Source organism: Aedes aegypti, chromosome 1, assembly GCF_002204515.2.
Source record: "Aedes aegypti strain LVP_AGWG chromosome 1, AaegL5.0 Primary Assembly, whole genome shotgun sequence".
Taxonomy (NCBI): domain Eukaryota; kingdom Metazoa; phylum Arthropoda; class Insecta; order Diptera; family Culicidae; genus Aedes; species Aedes aegypti.
Genome location: NC_035107.1, coordinates 172,823,983 through 172,844,810, shown reverse-complemented (window position 1 = coordinate 172,844,810; position 20,828 = coordinate 172,823,983). Strand labels below are relative to the sequence as shown.

The following is a 20,828-nucleotide window of genomic DNA, read 5'->3' as shown; positions in this document are numbered from 1 at the left end:
AAAATATTATTACTATTATTATTATCTTTATTAACGAAGCATTCAGCCCGTGGCTGGTTCACTTTGAAACATATCGTTTTGACTTAGATATTAAAAAAAACTGCCAAAAAGATGGGGTTTTAGTGAAAAAAAAAACAATGTTTGTATTTATATGTAATTTTTATTCATTATTTTATGTATTTATGTAAAAAATTGAGGAACTTTTTGAGAAGTTCCATGCCAGCGAAAATTCATACATTAAATTCTAAAAAAAGGATTTGACGTATTTCTAAAGAATTGTCTAGAAAAACTACGAGAGTATCCAAAAGCTAATTAATTTAATATGTATTTATTTTTTGGCGGGATTGCTCAGAACGATTATACACATTTGAAATTAGTGTAGAGGGAGCTGGATCCTATTGGCATTTTTGATTCACTTTGGCAGTGGGTTTTTTTTTAAAGATACCGATCTCATATTTACCCACAATATGGGTCGTACTGATGCGCTTCTCATTGAAAAGTTTCAGAAAATTCGTACGAGAAAAACCCCCATCCCAATGTGAATCAGGGAAGTGAACAAGTGGTTCTGCACCCTGTTGTAAAATGTAAAATTCCAGAAGAAAAATTAGTAGAATTTTTGTAATGATTCTAGGGGCAAGTTCACATTGGTATCCTTTTTTATTAGTCTAAAGTTACATTTAATTACGAATTTCCGAAGTAAATTTCAGGAAAGGGAATTTTTGGAGATTATCGAAGGATGGATCTCCAAAGAGCAATTTCTAATTGAAATCGGAAAAAAAATTCGGCGATTTTAAAAGCAATAAAAAGAAAAAAAACTGTGAAACAAATAATGAATCAATTCTTTGTATTCTGAAAAAAGTTCTGGCACGATCGTAAAGGTGCATTACCAAAAAAAATACAGTTTCCAGCGTTGCTGAGAACACGTTGAAAATATTCGGATACTCCGAGAAACAATTTCTATAATGAACCTGGAGGGTGCATACTGAATAAATTTCTTCAAGAATCAAAAAAAAAAAACATGTAAAAAAATCCCACGACGAATTATGTGGAGCTATCTCTAATCAGATTTGTGACGTTTTCTTTGAGGAGACCCTGAATTAATGCGTTTCAAGATAACTTGGAAAATCCTTGGCATAAACCTGTTGACAGACTCCTTGAACAATTTCTACTTAGATTTTTGACAGAAGTCTGATTGTTTGGTGAACTCCAAAAAATCTTGAAAGAGTCAATGAGGGCGAAATTATTTTATGAATGGGAATGAGATGGCAATTTTTAATAAATTCAAACACGAACTAAATTCCCGTGGTGAGGCAACGCCAAATTCTCTGAAAGATTTCTGGAAAGATCATTGGTGGCAGTCTGATTTCGATTTGAACTGCAAGGTTTATCCAAATTTTTACTCAATGTCATATAAATATGAATGCTAAACACAGTTGAAAAGTTGAACAGTAGTTTGAAAAATTCAAACAATAAACTTCGTAACAAACTATTTAATTATATTATTTTCCGTCATTGGAGGGGATGAAAGGCGTGCAACTACCCCCTTCTAGCAAAACCCATAAAAAGTTATAGACTATCTGAAAAAAATCCTGGACTAAGTCTGGAAGAAGTCTCGAACGATTTCGTAGAATAATTGCAAAGATAATTGAAATAAAAAATAATCGAATCTGTGGACATTCCATGAAGAAGTCCCTGAAAAAAATGGACGCAATCCTTGAAAAAAATTATGTAGGAGTGATCGGAGGAATCACTTGGATAATTGCTGTAGTATTAGCTTGTGTGCAACCTTTTATTAATTTTTAAAGAATCTACAGGGGTTTTATATGATACATTACACTAGAGATGTTTGAGATAACTGCCTTGGTAATCCTTTGATGAAATGCTAGAGGAATTTCTTAAAATAAATCTTAAAAAACGTCATGAGAAATTTCAGGTCGATTTCAGATTGCTTAATATTTCTCGAAATTTTCTCGACTAACCAATCTCTCGATGAATTTTATAGCAATTCCTGTGAGTAACTGTGGAAGAACTCTTGATAAATTTCAAAGGTATATGCTTTACTGAAAACCAGCGTAGAAATTCTTGAAGCTCCTTTAAACATTTTTAAACAAATTACTTTAGAAACTTTGGAATAAAACATTGTGACTTTCCTCGGAAGGAATTCTGTAGGGATCTTCGGAAAATCTTCTAAAGTAACATCCGAAGAAATCACTAGAAAAAAATGAAAAATATCTTGAGGAAATCCTATAAGCGAAGAACTAGTCATTCTGTATTAAAATTCGAAATTAGAGTAGCCTCTAGAAAAAAATCAGAGAAATTTCTGTGAAAATTACGGGACGTGGTAGCGTTAGAGTGGTCAAGGATTTCCTGGTGCAAATTGAGAAATTTCTTCCAAAATCTTAGAAAAATGGCAATAAAATTTCAGCAATTATCAGTGACAGAATCGCTAGAGGAATTTCAAGAGATCCCTGTAGCAGTGCAAGAAAATATTTCATAGAAAAATCTCTGGAGAAATTACTAGAACAATTTCTGAAGATTTTCCTAGAACAATCTGAGTTGAAATTATCGAATAACCTGAGGAATACTCGGGTAATAGTCTTTGAAGGTTTCTATGAAGCCTCCAGAATGCTGCTTCACTGCAAGAAAAATAAGAAAACAAGTGACTAGAGATAATTTTAGTTAAAATAGAGATTTTAGAGACTTTTAATTGAAAATAGTAACCAAGTCTCTAAAAAGAGATCTGCTACCAGCAAAACAATAAATCATTCTATGAGAAATCTGAATGTTCAAATTTTGATATAAAGTACATTTAAGATTCTTTCCTAGATTAAATTCAACTAAACTGATGAAGATTTCAAATAATTTCAAAAGCACGTTTTAAATCCAATAGAAATACAGAAGAAAGAAAACCTAAGAAAAAGATATTCATTATTTTTTGGGTTTGGTATTTGATTTGATATTTGAAATTTTTACTAAATGAAATTGAAATTTTCATCTCTAATTTGTATCATATATAACTTACTTTAACTGTTCCACCAATTCATCCAATGTTTTTACCGTCCTTAACTCATCGAAACGCCGTTTCTGCTGGGCCGCCGCACCATATTGAGCAATGTCAATGATAGCTTTCATAATTTCATCCTGATCCGGAAGAGGTGGTCTTCCAGCGGACTGGTAGCATCGTAATTTTGAGGCTTTGACAGGATCGTTCTCAATAATTTCGTCCCGCTTACGTTTTTGACGTTGTCGATAGTGCAGCTGCCGTTCTTTCCCTTTAACTAGTTTTTCCAAATCCTTCTCGAGTTGGAGCATTTCTTTTTTTAACTTCGTCAGTTGAATAGACTGTTCATTAGTAAGCATTTCATTTTCTTTACGTACAGTCAATCCGGCCAAATCAGCGTTAACTATTTCCAGTTGTTTTTTGATATGGTCTTGCTTAGGAGTTGAGGCACAGGAAGTCAAGTTTTCCGAAGACGCTGAATTTCCCTTCGTTTTATCAGTGCTTGATCCTAGATCAAGAACTTTGGTTTCGATTGCAGTTGTCTCATGGTGGTGTTCTTCGGACCGGTTTTCGAAGTGCGAATGTTGGGCAACTGTCGTGAAAAACCGCATACTTCGCTCCTTTACAGTATTATGTATCCGGTAGAAATCAAGACCAACATTTATTTATAATTATTGTTTTCTCGGGCCCCGTGCGTCGCAGCTAATATGTGAATAGTGCGCTGTGTTCATAAAAATCGTAAGAATGCAGCGCCACACTAAAAAACTGATTTCAAAATCGCGCGAGTTGAGGCGCGTCGCGAGTCTCACTGGCGCGATCCGGTTTGGTGGCGGTGCGACAATACGAATCTGGTGTCTCAACTCGTTCATCTTATAGGCCTTTTCATGTGACAGGTCCGTCTATGCATTTGTTTACATCGGTGGAAGAACGGTACATACACGAGGCTGTCATATTCATAGAAGAACTGTCAAAGAGCTTCCCGATCAGCTGTTTTAGAACGTCATGTGAATAGGCCTATTCGACAGCAACTCATCAAATGAGCCTTCCGATTTGATGCTCCTCCATTCTAGCTGCAATGTTTTTTTGCATCGCGATGGATTTGCTATACAGGTAGCCTTGTACAGCTCCTGGAAAAGTTTGTTTTTGTCCATCTATAAATGCAATGCAAGGTTAGTTGCAAACCCATTATGAAAAAAAAACGAATTTACCTTATTTTTATCCAAATTTGCACTCGGTTTCTTCGATTCAATCGCGCAGAGTCAAATAAAATCTCCACGTTCACTGTTTTTTCTTGGGGCCCATTCACAAATTTCATAACGCTGAAGGGGGTGGGTGGGTGTCCATTATATGTTACAGCTCATACAAAATTTGAAAAATTTCCATACAAAATGCGTTACGAGGGGGTGGGTGGGTATCAAAAATGGCCATTTTTGGCGTTATGAAATATATGAATGAACCCTTGGCTTTGTTGTTCAGACCGTTCAGACCGTTCAGACCAGGCTATCGACATGATGGAGACACCATCTTCTATGGTGACAGAGGGCTCGATTGGCTTGTCAGATAGATCGGGCCCGGGACATCCTGTCTACTGCAAATCGCTGCAGTTGATATAGGGCATGTCCATTGCCTGGTTCAGACAGACTACACTCTCAGGACTACCACTAGCTGTCAAAGTGTAAACTAAAATTGGGCGCTTTTGACAAATTTGAGTAAATCTGATTTAAAATTGGGAGTTTTTGTAAAATATGTTTTTTTAATAAATTTTTAAATTTAAATAGTTTTATGATGCGTTACATAACATTTATAAAATTACCTACCCACCCCTCCTAATCTTGTCACATTTTGTAACATGCTTGTGTACACCCACCCACCCCCTTAAGCGTTATGAAATTTGTGAATGAGCCCCAAGGCTACAGTGGCGCTATCTATGCTTTCCATAGCGGCCGTTTTGGTTATTTTAATGATCCATTGGAACATTTCGCTTCTTTGCATATACATAGTTTCTTTAGCACAGACCTGATCAAGTTGCCCCCGGCTACGGTACCGGAGCTCAAAAGTATCTCAATTTTGCTTTAAATGCAGAGGATGACAAGAGCAAAATGTCATTTTTAGCTAAAGGTGTTAATCAAAACACAAACATTAGCTCTTGCTTTGGCATGGTACGGTCGGTATACGGTAAGGACGAAAGGAATCTTTCTCGGGAGTTTTTATTATCAAACCTCGGTAGTGTTTCGCGAATTGATCGAATTCTGTCCGTAGTGACCAAAACCGATTAGTGGTTTTCACACGCTAATTGTTCCGGAAATCGTGCGTCTTCGAGTGCATTTTGTTTCTTCGATCTATTGATATCTGGCGAATCTTCCTGTTTTGGTGTTGTTACTGGATTATACGATGGCCACGGGAGCGAAGCAAGAAAACTGGCGGGACCTCATTGCGGAGCGGCTCCGGGATCGTAACAGAAATGAGACTTCCAGATATGCGGATATCATTGCCTACAGTAAGTGCTTTTAATGGATATTCCTTCGGATATTTTGTTTTAGGCTCCCAGGGTATTTTGCCATTTATGATCATCGCCTATCGGATGATTAAATATATTTAAAAGATATAGTAAATGAACTAAATAACCATTACAAAATGATGCTACAGAATAGACTATTTGACTTTTTTTTACAAAGTTGTTGCATCACACTATATAAATATATTGGTCAACGAAAAAGTGAAAGTGATTCATCTTCATATTTTGGACCCACCCACAAATCTACCGTACTTATACTCTTCAAGCAGCTATCCATATGGAACGACTTTTCGAAACCTTGAAACGCACAAATTACATCCTTCTATATTTTTGCACTTAAGAACTACGTCTAATACAAAAAAGCGCATTGAAAAATGGTTTAACAATACGTACTGTTTATAATTGCATTTTTTTTATTTTAGATATGCGTAGAATAGCTCTGATCTACCATACCCGTGACCCATCATGCCTTTTCCTATACTAAACTATAGCTTCTTCTTTTCTGGCGTTACGTCCCCACTGGGACAGAGCCAGCTTCTCAGCTTAGTGTTCTTATGAGCACTTCCACAGTTATTAACTGAGAGCATACTATGCCAATGACCATTTTTGCATGCGTATATCGTGTGGCAGGTACGAAGATACTCTATGCCCTGGGAAGTCGAGAAAATTTCCAACCCGAAAAGATCCTCGACCGGTGGGATTCGAACCCACGACCCTCAGCTTGGTCTTGCTGAATAGCTGCGCGTTTACCGCTACGGCTATCTGGGCCCCTAGCTCTATAGTAGAAATACACCAATCTACATCAATAAAATATATAAGTCTTTGACAGGTGTTTTGCTGAAGTTTCAGCAATCTCAGGAACATACTGAATATTCAGCAAACAATGATATCATTGCTGATGTTTCAGTAAAATGTCATTTGCTGAACTCTATTCAGTAATTCGTTTTGCTGGAATGCCAAATCAAAATTTGGTGTGTATGTACTGTCAACTCTCCCTTATTCGATATTTCGTATCTCCATATCTATTTAGAGAACCATGGTAAAAGTTGTTTTTTGCAATTTCTCATAGTAATAGGCTGTTTTCCATCACGCCAATCTGTCATGAAACGGCCTATTTTCCTGCACTGAAGTATGATGTGCGAGAATAGTCATTATCTAACTGAAACCAGTGCTGTAATGATTCATTACGCAACGCTTTTTCACTACTGTAAAAATAATCATTCTGCAACTTGTTCCGTAAACTACTATTTTGCAATTCGGCTGTATATCGGCCTACTTTTTATGCCCAGGGAAGTCAAGGAAATTTCCTGGACCGACCGGGATGCGAACCCAAACACCTTCAGCATGGCTTTGCTTTGTAGCCGCGGACTCAAACCACTCGGCTAAGGAAGGCCCCCAGTGCTAAAAAGTGTTACTATCGAAAATATCGAAAAGTAGAACTTTTCAGTACTGTTTTGGGAGTTATCATATCGACGTTGGATTACCTTTACACGTTGATTGAATTGCTCTGAACTTCTAAATGACTTATAAGCGGTTTCTTCACCACCGCTTAGGTATTAAACCTAGCTTAGCCCCTTAGTCATATGGATAAACGTGCTTTTTGGTTTTAGCGAACGTGAAGAAATCGGCCCTTTGTCAATTAATTTCTGATTCTACATCTACAGTGGGCATCCGTTTTTGGCATGCTCCATTTTTGGCACCCCCCGATTTTGGCAACAAAATGGATCCGTTTTTGGCAACATTTTTGAAAACCATTAATTTTGGAAATTTTTGAAAATGTTATTGTGTCTGTTGCTTTGATCATCTTAATTGTGGGTCAACTACACACCGACTGCATTTCAAAGCCCCATTTTCGTTGATATGCTCCCAAATTCCACTAACTACAAAGGGCCAGTGGTGGAAAGAATCATGCTGCTTATGCAAAATGAACCTATATTAAGCAGGATCCACGCTCACACGCTCACGAGCCAACATCGACCGATTTTCTCACAGATTCTTGCATTGGAGAACCAGAACAAAACAAATGTAAAAAGAGCGTGATTGCTGGATGAGCAGAGTCTGCTCACAGCTGTTCGTTTTTTCGTTCATAGCTATTTTTGTAAATAATTGGGTGGATTATGATTATAATAGATAGATTACAAACTAAAGTACGACAATATTGAGAAAATTTATCGATATATGGTGTTATTGTAGAAATAACACAGGAAATCGAATGCGTGAATGCGTGTCAAAATAACATGATGCGATGCCCTCTACAGTATTTGTGTTCGGGCGATCGTGAACAAAGAAAGAAAGAACGCAATCGCACAAAAGGAACCACCAGAGTGGATTTAAGTAAGAGTGGCGTCAATGTCAAAATTGGAACAGCGGTGAACTGTCATTTCCATACAAATTCGCGTTCAAATGGTTCCAATTGAGCAGGAGACCTGTCCAAATTGGAACATGACGTCACTCTTCTTTATAGGTACTCTAGGAACCACCATTGCGATAGCATTTTTTTGTTGTGCATGAACAGACTCTGTTCACCGTTTTATAGCACTGCAAAGGGCTCAACGCGCCTATTATCTTCGGGATGATCATTGTCCATGCATTCATGAGGCAATTATTCTCCACCAGTATCTCAACTAAAGAACAACCTCCTTTCTTAGGCATTCATACTGAGTGACCAGCCCACTAAAGTCTGCCAGTGGGTGAAACACTGAATAAAACCATTTTCCTTTAGATTTGTTTGTAAAAACACCGTTAAAAATAGTCAAGATGCAGTCCAAACTACACTTTTTTCTCAATAATATAATTGAAGCGTGCAATAAATACGATAGGTAGTGTTAAAACTTCTAGTCTGAGACGTTAGATTTTTTTTGAGAAGATTCAACATTTTTACAAGATTTTTAATCAAGGATACGGTTTCATAAAATATTTACTAAGTGCAAAGGGCTTTCAATTTTCAACGAATTATTGAGAATGTCTGCATATTCCTGTGGACACTGAGGGTTGCTTGCGGGATCCTGAGAATGTATAATTAGTTATTGGAGTTTATGTCCAAAATATGGAGATTCCTCCTACAATTTCTCAGATCTCTAGGGCATCCTGTGAATTCCTAGCGGATTATGTGGGATTCTAATGGTATTTCGAGTATTTCTGGAGAAATATTGGAGTCATTGAAAAGTTTTCCAGAGGGATATGTAAAGTGTTAGAAAATTTTCATCGAAGACTTGGGAACATTTAGCAATATCGCAGCGGAATGCTAAGATATCAATACCTAGCGAAATTCTAAGCGAGATACTGCGAATTTGAATAGCAAGATGCTTCAGTACCCTTGCGTGTTCCTATAGATTCCTTAAGAGCACCCGAAGAGGCTCTTGAGGTTTCATAGCAGGATCCTGTAAATTTTCGTTGATTTTGTAAGGTATGTTTTTTTACTCTACCAAATAACGTGCCGCATTTTTGAATCATGAGATGTAGTTGTTTATTTTTGCTCTTCTGACTGCAGTCAATTATTCGCAATGAGATGCATTGCTTTATCAGAAGTATAAAGTAAAGGAGCATGTTGCCACACTCCCTGGGCACAACGGTTTGGTGGAGATGACATCCAATACTCGCGATCAACATGACATGTGTCAGTGATGAATAGAACAAAAAAGTAAAATGAAAAGAAAACAAACTAAAACTTGAGCAAAACGTGAACTCCAAATTAAAATATTGATTCAGCATATTACATTATAAATTTGTTATCCTAGGCTAGTTTGTACTCATAGGTGAGTGAAAAAAAATGAAATTTATTGAATTTGTTATTATAACTATTCCTATGTTTGTAGTAGCTGAACTGCGATCGGTGTCAGAAAACACCAAGAATTTTGTAACCTCAATTAGTGGAAATTGGATACTGAAAAAGTAAGCTATTATACTAAATCTATTACTACTTAAACTAATGGCCAAATAAAATTATAGCTTTGAAGCTGTCGAAACGTAGCTAACAAAACGGTGTCATCATCTTCCGCAACAAAAATCTTCAAAGTTTTTCATTGCAGTAGTATTGCATGAGAAACAGCACAGCGATATGAGTGCAAGTGGACAACACTCTTGTAAAAAATGCTCGAGGAGAGATTCGGCGGACAATATGGTCTGTTGTGACTGCTGCGATGGTTGGGAGCATTACGGATGTGCTGGCGTGACTGACTCTATCAGTGATACAAATCGATCGTTTGTATGCGTCCGTTGCATAGAGGAAGCCCGTGGAACTACGTTGAATACCATTCCCGAGGATGAAATGATGAAAGAGCGAATGGAAGACGTACCTTCAAAAGGAGCCATCCCGAAGAAAAGCGATAAGCAGAAGGGCGAAGAAGCTACAGGTTCTGTTGTCTCGGTAAGCACGTCAGCGTCTAGCAAAAGGTCTCAAAGAATCCAGATGTGTCTAAACCTACTAGAAGAGACCAAGAAGGTGAAGATGCGAATGCTGGAAGAAGAGGAAAAATATTTGCAGGCGAAATTTGATTTGTTGTTGAGATTAGGAGATGAAGATGATAATGGAAGCAGGAAGAGTGTGGTGAGCGCACGCACTAAACGAACTAGGCTGGAAAAGTGGTTGAATGACGGTCAAGCAACGCAGGTAACTAATAAATCTGCTAATAGGCCGCCCAAAGAGTTCTCAGATGGCCAGGAGATTAAGGGTGACGCCAATGATTCTGCGCTGCGGGATAAAAAATCTATGGTTCCTACTTCTAAAACTGAGTCGGTTTTGAAGAGTCTGGAACAAGTTACTCCCATTAGGCCAGCACAAGGAACCTCAACCCCACTGCAAACAGGTCGAGCTGCGATGACGGATTTAATCTCTCCTACTACCATCACATCAACACTTCTACCTAGCTCTATACAGAACCAGTATCCGCATATCTGGCCGCTATCAGAGGGTCACGCCAGGGCTCCAGAATATCTTCGATTAGGTAGGCAAACTGACGCAATACAGTCTAAGAGCAAACTGCTATTCTCTCCAGCGACAAGTGTCGTCGGCCCAGTCGACGAGTTAGCAGGATCTGGAGCCGTGAAAACACCAGCTACATCATACGTGTACTCACAGGTTCCTTTAGGTACAGTGACCGGTCCAGAAGGCGAACATCTAGCAAATACAGCACTTGCGTTTACTTCAAACAACACAGTACATTACCCCACAGCAAACCATCCGTTCAGTAGTCAGTATAATCCGCCTGTAGAGCGTGCAGCAAACTCAGCTCGTATGACGGCAACGAGCTCAGCATTCACATGGGACAACCGAGGTGCACCTTATAGAGATCTAAACGATGTTTGTGTGCGGCCTCAATCGCGATTAACCACCAACGTACCCGCTTGTAATAGTTCTGTTCGGTGTTCCTAATTATATCCCATCACTACCAACGTTGGGTCCAACCGGATCACAAATGGCTGCTCGTCAAGTGATGCCCCGAGATTTGCCTACGTTTTCGGGAAACCCCGAAGATTGGCCAATCTTTTATAGCTCGTTTCGGAATACTACCGATGTGTGCGGCTACAACGACGCTGAAAACTTAGCCAGATTGCAGCGTTGTTTACGAGGAAGTGCTCTGGAAGCTGTCCGGAGTCGACTGTTACTGCCGGCGTCGGTTCCATTCGTAATTGAGACTCTTCGAAAACTTTATGGAAGACCTGAAGTGCTGATCAACTCGTTGCTAAAAAAGGTCCGTAACACTCCTTCACCGAAGGCCGACAATCTCAATTCGATTGTGACTTTCGGCCTAGCAGTTCAAAATCTCATCGATCACATGGTCATTTCCGACCAACAGTTTCACCTGGCCAATCCCATGCTTCTTCAGGAGCTCGTCGAAAAGTTACCCACAACTCTTAAAATGCAGTGGGGCTACTACAAAAGTGCAGTGCCGAATGCTAATCTGACAACATTTAATGCGTTTATGTCAGGTTTAGTTAATTTGGCTTCAGACCTTTCGTTTAACACAGAAATTAGTCATCGTAACACCGAGAAACGTGGGGATAAGCACAAAGAAAAGCTTTCATCCACGCTCAAGAGCCACTCAAAGCAGCAGGTCCCTCTGGAATTTCGAAGAAAGACAGCGTCGACAAATCTATGGCTGCTAGAGGGTGTTCGTACTGCGAAAATACGAATCATCAAATATCTACTTGCCCAAAGTTCAATGAGTTGGATATCGACAGCCGTTGGAAAGCGATTCGTCAGAAAAACCTTTGTCGGTCTTGCCTAATACCACATCGTAAATGGCCATGCCGCTCAAATAAGGAATGTGGTAAAGATGATTGCCGTATACGCCACCATCCACTATTGCATACTGGTTCCGTAACGCCGGTAGTATCGTCGGCAAACTCCGCCAATCGTATAGAACATCAGAACCACCACTTCAACAAATCGTTTGCCCTCTTCCGTTATGTACCTGTAACTATTTTCGGCAACGGTAGACAGGTGAATTTATTTGCCTTCTTAGACGAGGGATCCAGTTCTACGCTGCTCGAAGCCAGTATTGCGAATCAGCTTGGAGTGGATGGACCAGTATCTTCTCTTTGGCTTTCATGGACTGGCAACATAAGCAGGGAGGAAAAAGAATCCAGATGTGTGGAAATAACTATTTGTGGCAGTCGACAAAATAAGAAGTTTGCTATCGGAAATGTACAAACGGTTGATGAGTTACAGCTTCCCAAGCAATCCTTCGACTACGAAAGCCTAGTCAAACGATTCCCCTATCTCAAAGGACTTCCTCTGGAAAGTTATTCAGAAGCTACGCCGCGAATGATTATCGGATTGGAGCATGTGCGTCTACTGACTACGTTGAAACTCCGTGAAGGTGGAGATACGGGACCAGTAGCTGTAAAAACGAGACTGGGGTGGTGTGCATATGGAAAGGGGTCAGATACCAACGATTCTAAGGTACAGCAATTGAACTTCCATGGTAGCCAGATTGTGACCAATCAATCGTTACACGATTTGATGAAACGTTTCTTCGTAGCAGAGGAAGCTACAGTCACTCGGAATCTGGAGTCAGACGACGATAGACGAGCTCTTGACATTCTTGAGAAAACAACTATACGCAAAGGAGATCGCTTCGAGACGGGCCTGCTTTGGCGAACCGATCATTTATCATTTCCAGACAGCCTTCCGATGGCTACCAAGAGGTTGCTATCACTGGAAAAACGCCTGGCACGTGATCCGGAACTCAATCAAAAGGTAAAAGAGCAGATAGCAGCGTACGAAGTTAAACAATATGCACACATAGCGTTGAGAGAAGAGTTGGAACAAGCAGATCCTCAACGCGTATGGTATCTTCCTCTTGGAGTGGTCACCAATGAGAAAAAACCCGACAAATCCGATTGATTTGGGATGCGGCCGCCAAAGTTGGCGGAGTAAGTTTCAACGACTTTCTGCTTAAGGGACCAGATTTGCTTACCTCCTTACACGACGTCCTGCTTCGGTTTCGGGAAAGAAGCGTAGCGATCTGTGGAGACATATGTGAAATGTTCCACCAGATAAGGATTAGGGAACCGGACAAACAATCACAACGTTTTTTGTGGCGGAACAGTTCGGTCGAGCCCATACAGACCTACGTCATGGATGTATCAACCTTCGGCGCCACTTGCTCACCGTGCTCGGCGCAATTTATCAAAAACAAAAACGCTCGCGAATTCTCTGAGGTCTACCCACGTGCGGTGAACGCAATCATTTACAATCATTATGTGGATGATTTCCTCGACTGCACTGATACAGAAGAGGAAGCAATAGAACTAGTGCAAAACGTTAAGGCGATTCACGCCACAGCTGGGTTCGAAATCAGCAAATTCCGTTCGAATTCTGCAGAAGTACTCTCGGCTCTTGGGGAACATTATGGTGGTCAAAACAAACTATTATGCTCTGATAAGCAGGCAACGTCTGAACGCGTGTTAGGATTGACCTGGATTCCTTCCTCCGATGTATTCACGTTTGACACGACGGCCCTGATCCCTCCGCTGATGCAATCTGGAGGCAGTACGCCTACTAAACGACAGGTTCTCCAGACAATCATGAAGCTGTTTGATCCGCTGGGATTGATCTCCCACTTCATCGTCCATGGAAAGATCTTGATGCAGGAGATCTGGAGGTCCGGCACAAATTGGGACGAGCCTATAGCAGAACACTTGCTTGACCAATGGCATCGATGGATTGAGCTGCTTGGCCTTCTCTCTGAGGTAAAGGTGCCACGATGCTTTTTTAAAGGCCAGCCTTCCGATTCGCTTCAGGGTTTGCAATTACACGTGTTGGTTGACGCCAGTGAAGTTTCATACGCCTGCGTGGCGTACTTGCGTCTGAATACTACATACGGGGGACGATGTGTACTTGTCGCTTCGAAGACTAAGGTGGCACCCTTGAAGCCGTTATCAATACCCCGACTGGAACTGCAGGCTGCACTGATCGGAGCGCGCTTATCTCAAGGCATAAAATCTGCCCTTACCCTGTCAATTGAAAAATGTTATTATTGGTCAGATTCTTCAACAGTATTAGCATGGCTTCGTTCGGATACCAGGCGCTACCACCAATACGTAGCCTTTCGTATAGGTGAAATCCTTTCCATTACCAATGTAGACGACTGGAGATACGTCCCCACGAAGCTGAATGTAGCTGATGAGGCGACCAAATGGGGCCCCGGTCCAAGTTTCGACCCGGAGAGTAGATGGTTTCGCGGACCTTCGTTCTTGTGGGAATCAGAAGTACACTGGCCATCTGAATTGCAAAATTCGTCCACCACCCGCGAAGAATTACGAACCACCTGCCAACATCACAACTGTACTGTGAAGGATCCCCTGATTGATGCTTACCGTTTTTCAAATTGGAACCGCATGGTTAAAGCAATGGCTTACGTTCATCGAGCGGTCGAAATTTGGCGTAAAAGGCTGAACCAGAAACAACGGCACGTAGTTTTACAAAGCGAAGAAATATTGAATGCCGAGCAATCACTTTGTAGAGAAACTCAAGCGCAAACATTCCCGAATGAATATTTGATTCTGAAAAGAGAAGGCGAGTGTTGTAATATACCGAAAAGCAGCCCATTATTCCGTCTAACTCCCTTCTTAGACGATCAAGGGATAATCCGTTTCCGAAGTAGAATTGAGGCAGCACCCTATGCAGCATATGAAACCAAATATCCCATAATTCTCCCCAACAAACATCGGATAACGTTCTTACTCGTTGATAGTTACCATCGGCGTTTTTTACACGCTAACAACGAGACCGTCTGCAATGAGATCAGACAACGATACTATATCCCGAAGTTACGCACGCTAATCAAATCAGTTTCCAGAAACTGTCAGGCTTGCAAAGTTAACAAGGCCGTTCCTAAACCACCGATTATGGCACCGTTGCCTAAGGTACGCCTGACTCCATTTATTCGTGCATTTACATATGTAGGCGTGGACTACTTTGGTCCACTAGAAGTGAAGGTAGGAAGAGGTGTGGCCAAAAGATGGGTGGCACTCTTCACATGTCTCACTGTCAGAGCTGTTCACCTCGAGCTGACCCACAGTCTGTCTACACAATCTTGTATCATGGCCATCCGGCGATTCCTGGCAAGACGAGGTGCTCCAAGAGAAGTGTATACAGACAATGGTACAAATTTCCATGGAGCTGGCCGACGACTAAATGAAGAGAAGCAGATGCTACAAAAACTTAGTGAACGATGTGCAACGACATTCACCAACGCCAACACTACATGGTACTACAATGTCCCAGCTGCCCCCCACATGGGAGGACCCTGGGAGCGTATGGTCCGCGCGGTTAAGACAGCGATGAAGGCGATCTCCGAATATCCTAGGCACACGAACGATGAGGTCCTGGAAACTGTGCTGTTGGAAGCTGAAAGCGTGGTGAATTCCCGACCACTCACTTACGTACCAGTGGAAGGGATCAATCAAGAATCATTAACCCCGAATCACTTCCTGCTCTATGGGTCAAGTGGGATTAAGCATCCAGCTGGTGCACCCATAGATGCACGTGGCGGTCTTCGTCATAGCTGGGCCATTGCGCAAGACATGATCAACGGCTTCTGGCGCAGATGGATATTAGAATACTTGCCCATGCTGACACGTCGGACAAAATGGTTTGAGAAAGTCAAACCACTTGAACCAGGTGATTTAGTGGTAGTGATCGACGAAAACATCAGAAATTCCTGGGAACGAGGACGAATCACTGAGGTCATTAAGGGCACGGATGGACAAGTACGTCGAGCAACTGTTCAGACTTCTCGAGGCGTTTACTCTAGACCGGCCGTGAAGCTGGCGTTGCTGGATGTGAGCGGAACGAATGAAGAAGCGACTGGTGACCGCGACGGAAATGGGTCATCCCACGGAAGGGGGGATGTTGCCACACTCCCTGGGCACAACGGTTTGGTGGAGATGACATCCAATACTCGCGATCAACATGACATGTGTCAGTGATGAATAGAACAAAAAAGTAAAATGAAAAGAAAACAAACTAAAACTTGAGCAAAACATGAACTCCAAATTAAAATATTGATTCAGCATATTACATTATAAATTTGTTATCCTAGGCTAGTTTGTACTCATAGGTGAGTGAAAAAAAATGAAATTTATTGAATTTGTTATTATAACTATTCCTATGTTTGTAGTAGCTGAACTGCGATCGGTGTCAGAAAACACCAAGAATTTTGTAACCTCAATTAGTGGAAATTGGATACTGAAAAAGTAAGCTATTATACTAAATCTATTACTACTTAAACTAATGGCCAAATAAAATTATAGCTTTGAAGCTGTCGAAACGTAGCTAACAAAACGGTGTCATCATCTTCCGCAACAGAGCACTTCTGAACTTACCAAATTTTGTCAAATTTTACGCAAGAACCTAAAAGTCAAGCTGATTTTTAATGTGCATTAAATTTAAGAACTCATGCAGTTTTATAACATCCAGCGCCTTTTTTTTGTAAGTACATCTGTGTGAGAAAACAGTAATACTTTTTTTTTGTATTCATGCAAAGGTTTAGGGAAATATCAGGTTCTCAAATAAAGGTCACTTATGCGATTATTGATTTCACATGACCCACACATACAAATAGTGCACATAAAGCTTCTAAAAATCATTGAAGAGCTTAAGGCGCTTAAAAGTATGTAGAATTTTTGTCACAATTAACATTACGGAACTATACATTCGTAGCATAGTTCAACCCTACGGAAATAGTGCACATAAAGCTTCTAAAAATCATTGAAGAGCTTAAGGCGCTTAAAAGTATGTAGAATTTTTGTCACAATTAACATTACGGGGCTATACATTCATAGCATAGTTCAACCCTACGGAAATCTGCTTCGAATTGAACTGTTCCGAAGTCTAGATGCCATATGGTTCCATAAGAATAATGTAATAATATTCTAATGATGTTTTCAAAACCTATAATAGGCCTATTCACATGACGTCTTAAATCAGCTGATCGGGAAGCACTTTGACAGTTCTTCTATGAAAATGACAGGCCCGTGTTAGCACCGGTACTCCACCGATGTAAACAAATGCATAGACGGATCTGTCACATGAAAAGGCCTATTGAAAAATAAAATTAAAAAAATGGGTTCCGATTTTGGCACGGTTCCGTTTTTGGCAACTGAAATTTTCGACTTTGTTGCCAAAAAACGGAATCCCACTGTATTTGACGAACCGAATCGTGTCGAATTCGGATCTGAGTTTTAGAAGCTATTTGATCGAGGGGAATTCTGAGTCTCGCAGACGTAGAGGTGGCAGTAGAATTTGTGAGCTCACTATAAAAAAGATGGGAGCAATATGGGGCGGTTCGTGTTTACTAGAGTGTCCATCCCGGGACATCCCGGGACAAAAAATCCCGGGATTTGAAAAATTTCGGGATTTTTCGTTTCCCGGGATATACATCCTGCCGTCCCGAGAATCCCGGGATTCCCGAAATTAATGTAAAATTTGTTAAAAACCACTAGATTTTGAGGTGAAACAACTCTGAATTTAAAAATGACCGACCTAATGGCTAATTTTTGCCCATATTCACGTTTCAGTGGCACTAAACTGGAGAAATAGTGAGCTTATGTCCCTAATCTTCTTATGCACAAAGCCAAAATAAAAAGTGTACTGCTGTTGGATGCTTACTTCACGAGATTAGTGCCTTTGAAGTTTTAGTGCATTCTTAAAAGTAGGATTCCAAAAAAACTGTTTCATCTCAATGCCAATGACATGTTCCAGATTCAAGCTTTATTCGATAAAATAGAGAAGCACCATAAAGAAAAGAAAATAACTAGGTTATTATTCGGATAAAAAACCAAATTACCAAATAAGTAAAAACATAATTTTATATGTTCAGTTGCAATCATTAGACATTTCATAAGTTTAGCCTATAAGTTTGGTCAATATGAAGTAACATCTGTCAATATTTAAAATATTCAACTTTTAGTATGATCAACTACACACCTTCAATGATTTTAAAATGTTCTTTTTGTTCTTCAAAGTTTTGATGGCTTTCTGAATGTCTGAAGCTAGTTTTTTTAATTATATGACTCAGTTGTTTATTATACTTCCTTTATATTATAGTGAATTTGAAAAAAAAATCCTCAACAAATCCCATTATGAGGCAAGCTTTAATTTTAGTTCAGTTACCTGATGAAGTTATAAATGAAGTACAATATGTTGTTATTAACTTGTTTATTTTTAAACATTACTTTCTCTTTATACTTTCTAGTAGAAATATTGTATTGATGAAATTCTACTTCAATTTCAACAATAAAATACTGATTTTATTGAAAATCTGAGAAATCCCGGGATCCCGGGATTTCCCGGGACAAGCATTAATTTTTGTCCCGAATCCCAGGACAAGCAAAATGGCCGGGAAATGGACACTCTAGTGTTTACTTATGTGTATGCAATTTAGTACATGAATAACTTACATAAACTAGCAATTTTCTACCATCTACGGCGTCTTAAGTGGTCTAGAGTAAAGTACCGTTTTGATTCATATTACGGACACTTAAGGCCTCAGGGAAGTATAGCACAGCATAGAGCATGCAAAATAAATCATTATGTATGATTCCTCAGCGTTATCGAGCGGCAGAAACCCTTAGCTTTTGAATCGTGGGTAAAGAATTCGCTTCCGCAACTTGAATAATTTTAAATTAATCGAAATGTATGGCCTTTTGATGATTCTTATTCCGGACGCGTCCTCACTTTTGCCTCATATTCCGGACACTTTGATTCCAATTCCGGACATCTCATAAAAATCATTAATAGAAAAGTCAAATCATCAAATGAATTTGTTAAACCACTAAAGAGGCGTCTAAATCAGTTGTGCATTATAAATTTGCAAAGATATTTATCAAAATAGCTTATTAAAACGAGCCTCGAAATTGTGAACTTTCGAACGGCAATAATTGAAACATTTCGTGTGAAATGTTTCCCATACAAAGTAGAGTGTCCGGAATTAAAAGCTGTCCGTAATATGAATCAAAACGGTAGTAGAAAGTAGAATCAGCAATGAAAGTGTGAAAATTTGTAACAGTCATTCCACAGCCTCCCTGATTGAGAAATACTGAGTTGCTGCTACGCATGGTTGCTCATTTGACTGATGCAAATTTTGAAGTTTTTGCTCCCCTATGCTTAAACGATGTCAATTATGATGAAAATGATCCACCCAAAATTTGAAGAGTTTCGGAAAAAATTTGATTATGCACACGCTGTTTGAAGTTTATATGGAGATTACTATGGAAAACTCCAATCTTTTGTGTTCAGCCCTCTATCTCTTCGTCATAACATTTTATGAAAAAGTGAACACACTCATCTCATGTGAAAACTTCCTAGCTACAACTGTGACAAATTCTCTAGTTGGTGAGACTGTCGTTCTAAATAATTGCAAAAGAAACGCTACTATTTCAGAGTCGTGTCGTGTGAAGTGCCCTGAGGATAGGTGTGCTAGATGACCTTCTGAGACACAATATTTATGTTGGGCTTGGCAGGCTGGCCACTGCCATTATTCTAAACTAAACTCAATGAAGCTTTATGTTGTGACTTATGAATGTAGGGTAGGTTACCGCATAAACTCAAACTCAATAATGCATTTTCTTACATCTATTGTACCTGGCTAACTAATATGTTCATACAATGATCATCTGCATCGGTGGGGGCCCCGTATCACTGCCGAAACTACATGGCCGCTGTCGTTACTGCGACGAATCTTCACACCGAATAAGCTGCAACGGCTTGTCGCATAGATGCACCAGCTCCGTCTCTCTGTTTTGTCGCACGACTCCTTGGACGTGTATCATGTATCATGGACTAGTCGCACTGGTAGTGAAACTTGATGCAGGAATGTTGCATGCAGGATGTCACACGCATGCGGGGAAGATGTTGCACGACTCTATGCTACCATGCGTTGAAGCCTCTTACCGCCCCTCGTCGGTGCTGCTCGTGAAGCCAATGTAGTGGAGATGTGGTATCGCTATGGCCAGTATGGACCTTAGAACCGTATGTGAGATTTTTGCACTGCAAACAAAAGGCCCTCTGGTGAGGATGCCGTGGGTTAGCTTGGACTGAAACACCGTCAGGCTTAATTGTTCAGGTTTTACCTGGTGTAGAAGGCCTTCTTGTATATGTCGCCGATGGTCCCTTTTATGCAATACGGTTCACAATTTGGCGAGAAGGTGCTGTAATCAAATTATGTTGCATAAATCATGGTACAATCATGAATGGTATAATCAGCTACCTACTGGTTCTACATAGAAGATGTGAATTGTACTGGATCTTCCAAGGTCTAGCTGGGCGTCCCACGTGCATGCACTGAAAACTAACTTTTCATGTTAGTCAAGGGAATAGCGGAGATATGAGCACTCATTTTACCATTTCAGGAAGCGTGTCGATTGCGAATTCGATGGAAGTTATCGATCGTTAGGGACAGTTCGCAATATCGCTTTTATGGAACATGCACTTATTTTTCGGCCATGAGCACTTGACGAGGCAAAATCGAACCACACTCTTGCTTTCACTGAGGCACAATGATCATCGCATTGTTCTTTCTTGTTGTGTATCACCTTGGTTGATCGGATATATGTGGTAGTTTAGATCAATCCCAACAAGTATCTGTGGTTTGTTCAAAAGAGGTAGAGGTACGATGTAGCAAGAGCAAATTACATTATATTTCTCTCATTAGGTGCACTGCAAGAAATCGTTGTCGAATTTCGGTCGGCATAATCTCGAATTTTGTAACACAACATCATTCAAACGGTCTATCTGCTGACGATTAGGTCTTGGAAAGGCTGATTGATTCTTAATCTAATATACAATCTCGAACAGATCTTCTC

General features: G+C 40.1%; 1 protein-coding gene across 2 annotated transcripts in view; it reads left to right on the top strand.

Annotated features, from left to right (window-relative positions):
• The first annotated feature begins 5,085 nt into the window (after nucleotides 1-5,085).
• LOC5569385 (autophagy-related protein 16-1) overlaps nucleotides 5,086-20,828 on the top strand; it is a 372,239-nt gene continuing 356,496 nt past the window's right edge. The window contains exon 1 of one of the 2 annotated variants that reach the window (XM_021853580.1): nucleotides 5,086-5,498. In XM_021853580.1, coding sequence (XP_021709272.1) covers nucleotides 5,393-5,498 — 106 coding nt within the window. In that variant the 5' untranslated portion in view covers nucleotides 5,086-5,392. The remainder of the gene's footprint in view (nucleotides 5,499-20,828) is intronic. The other variant, XM_021853585.1, reaches the window with a different exon arrangement.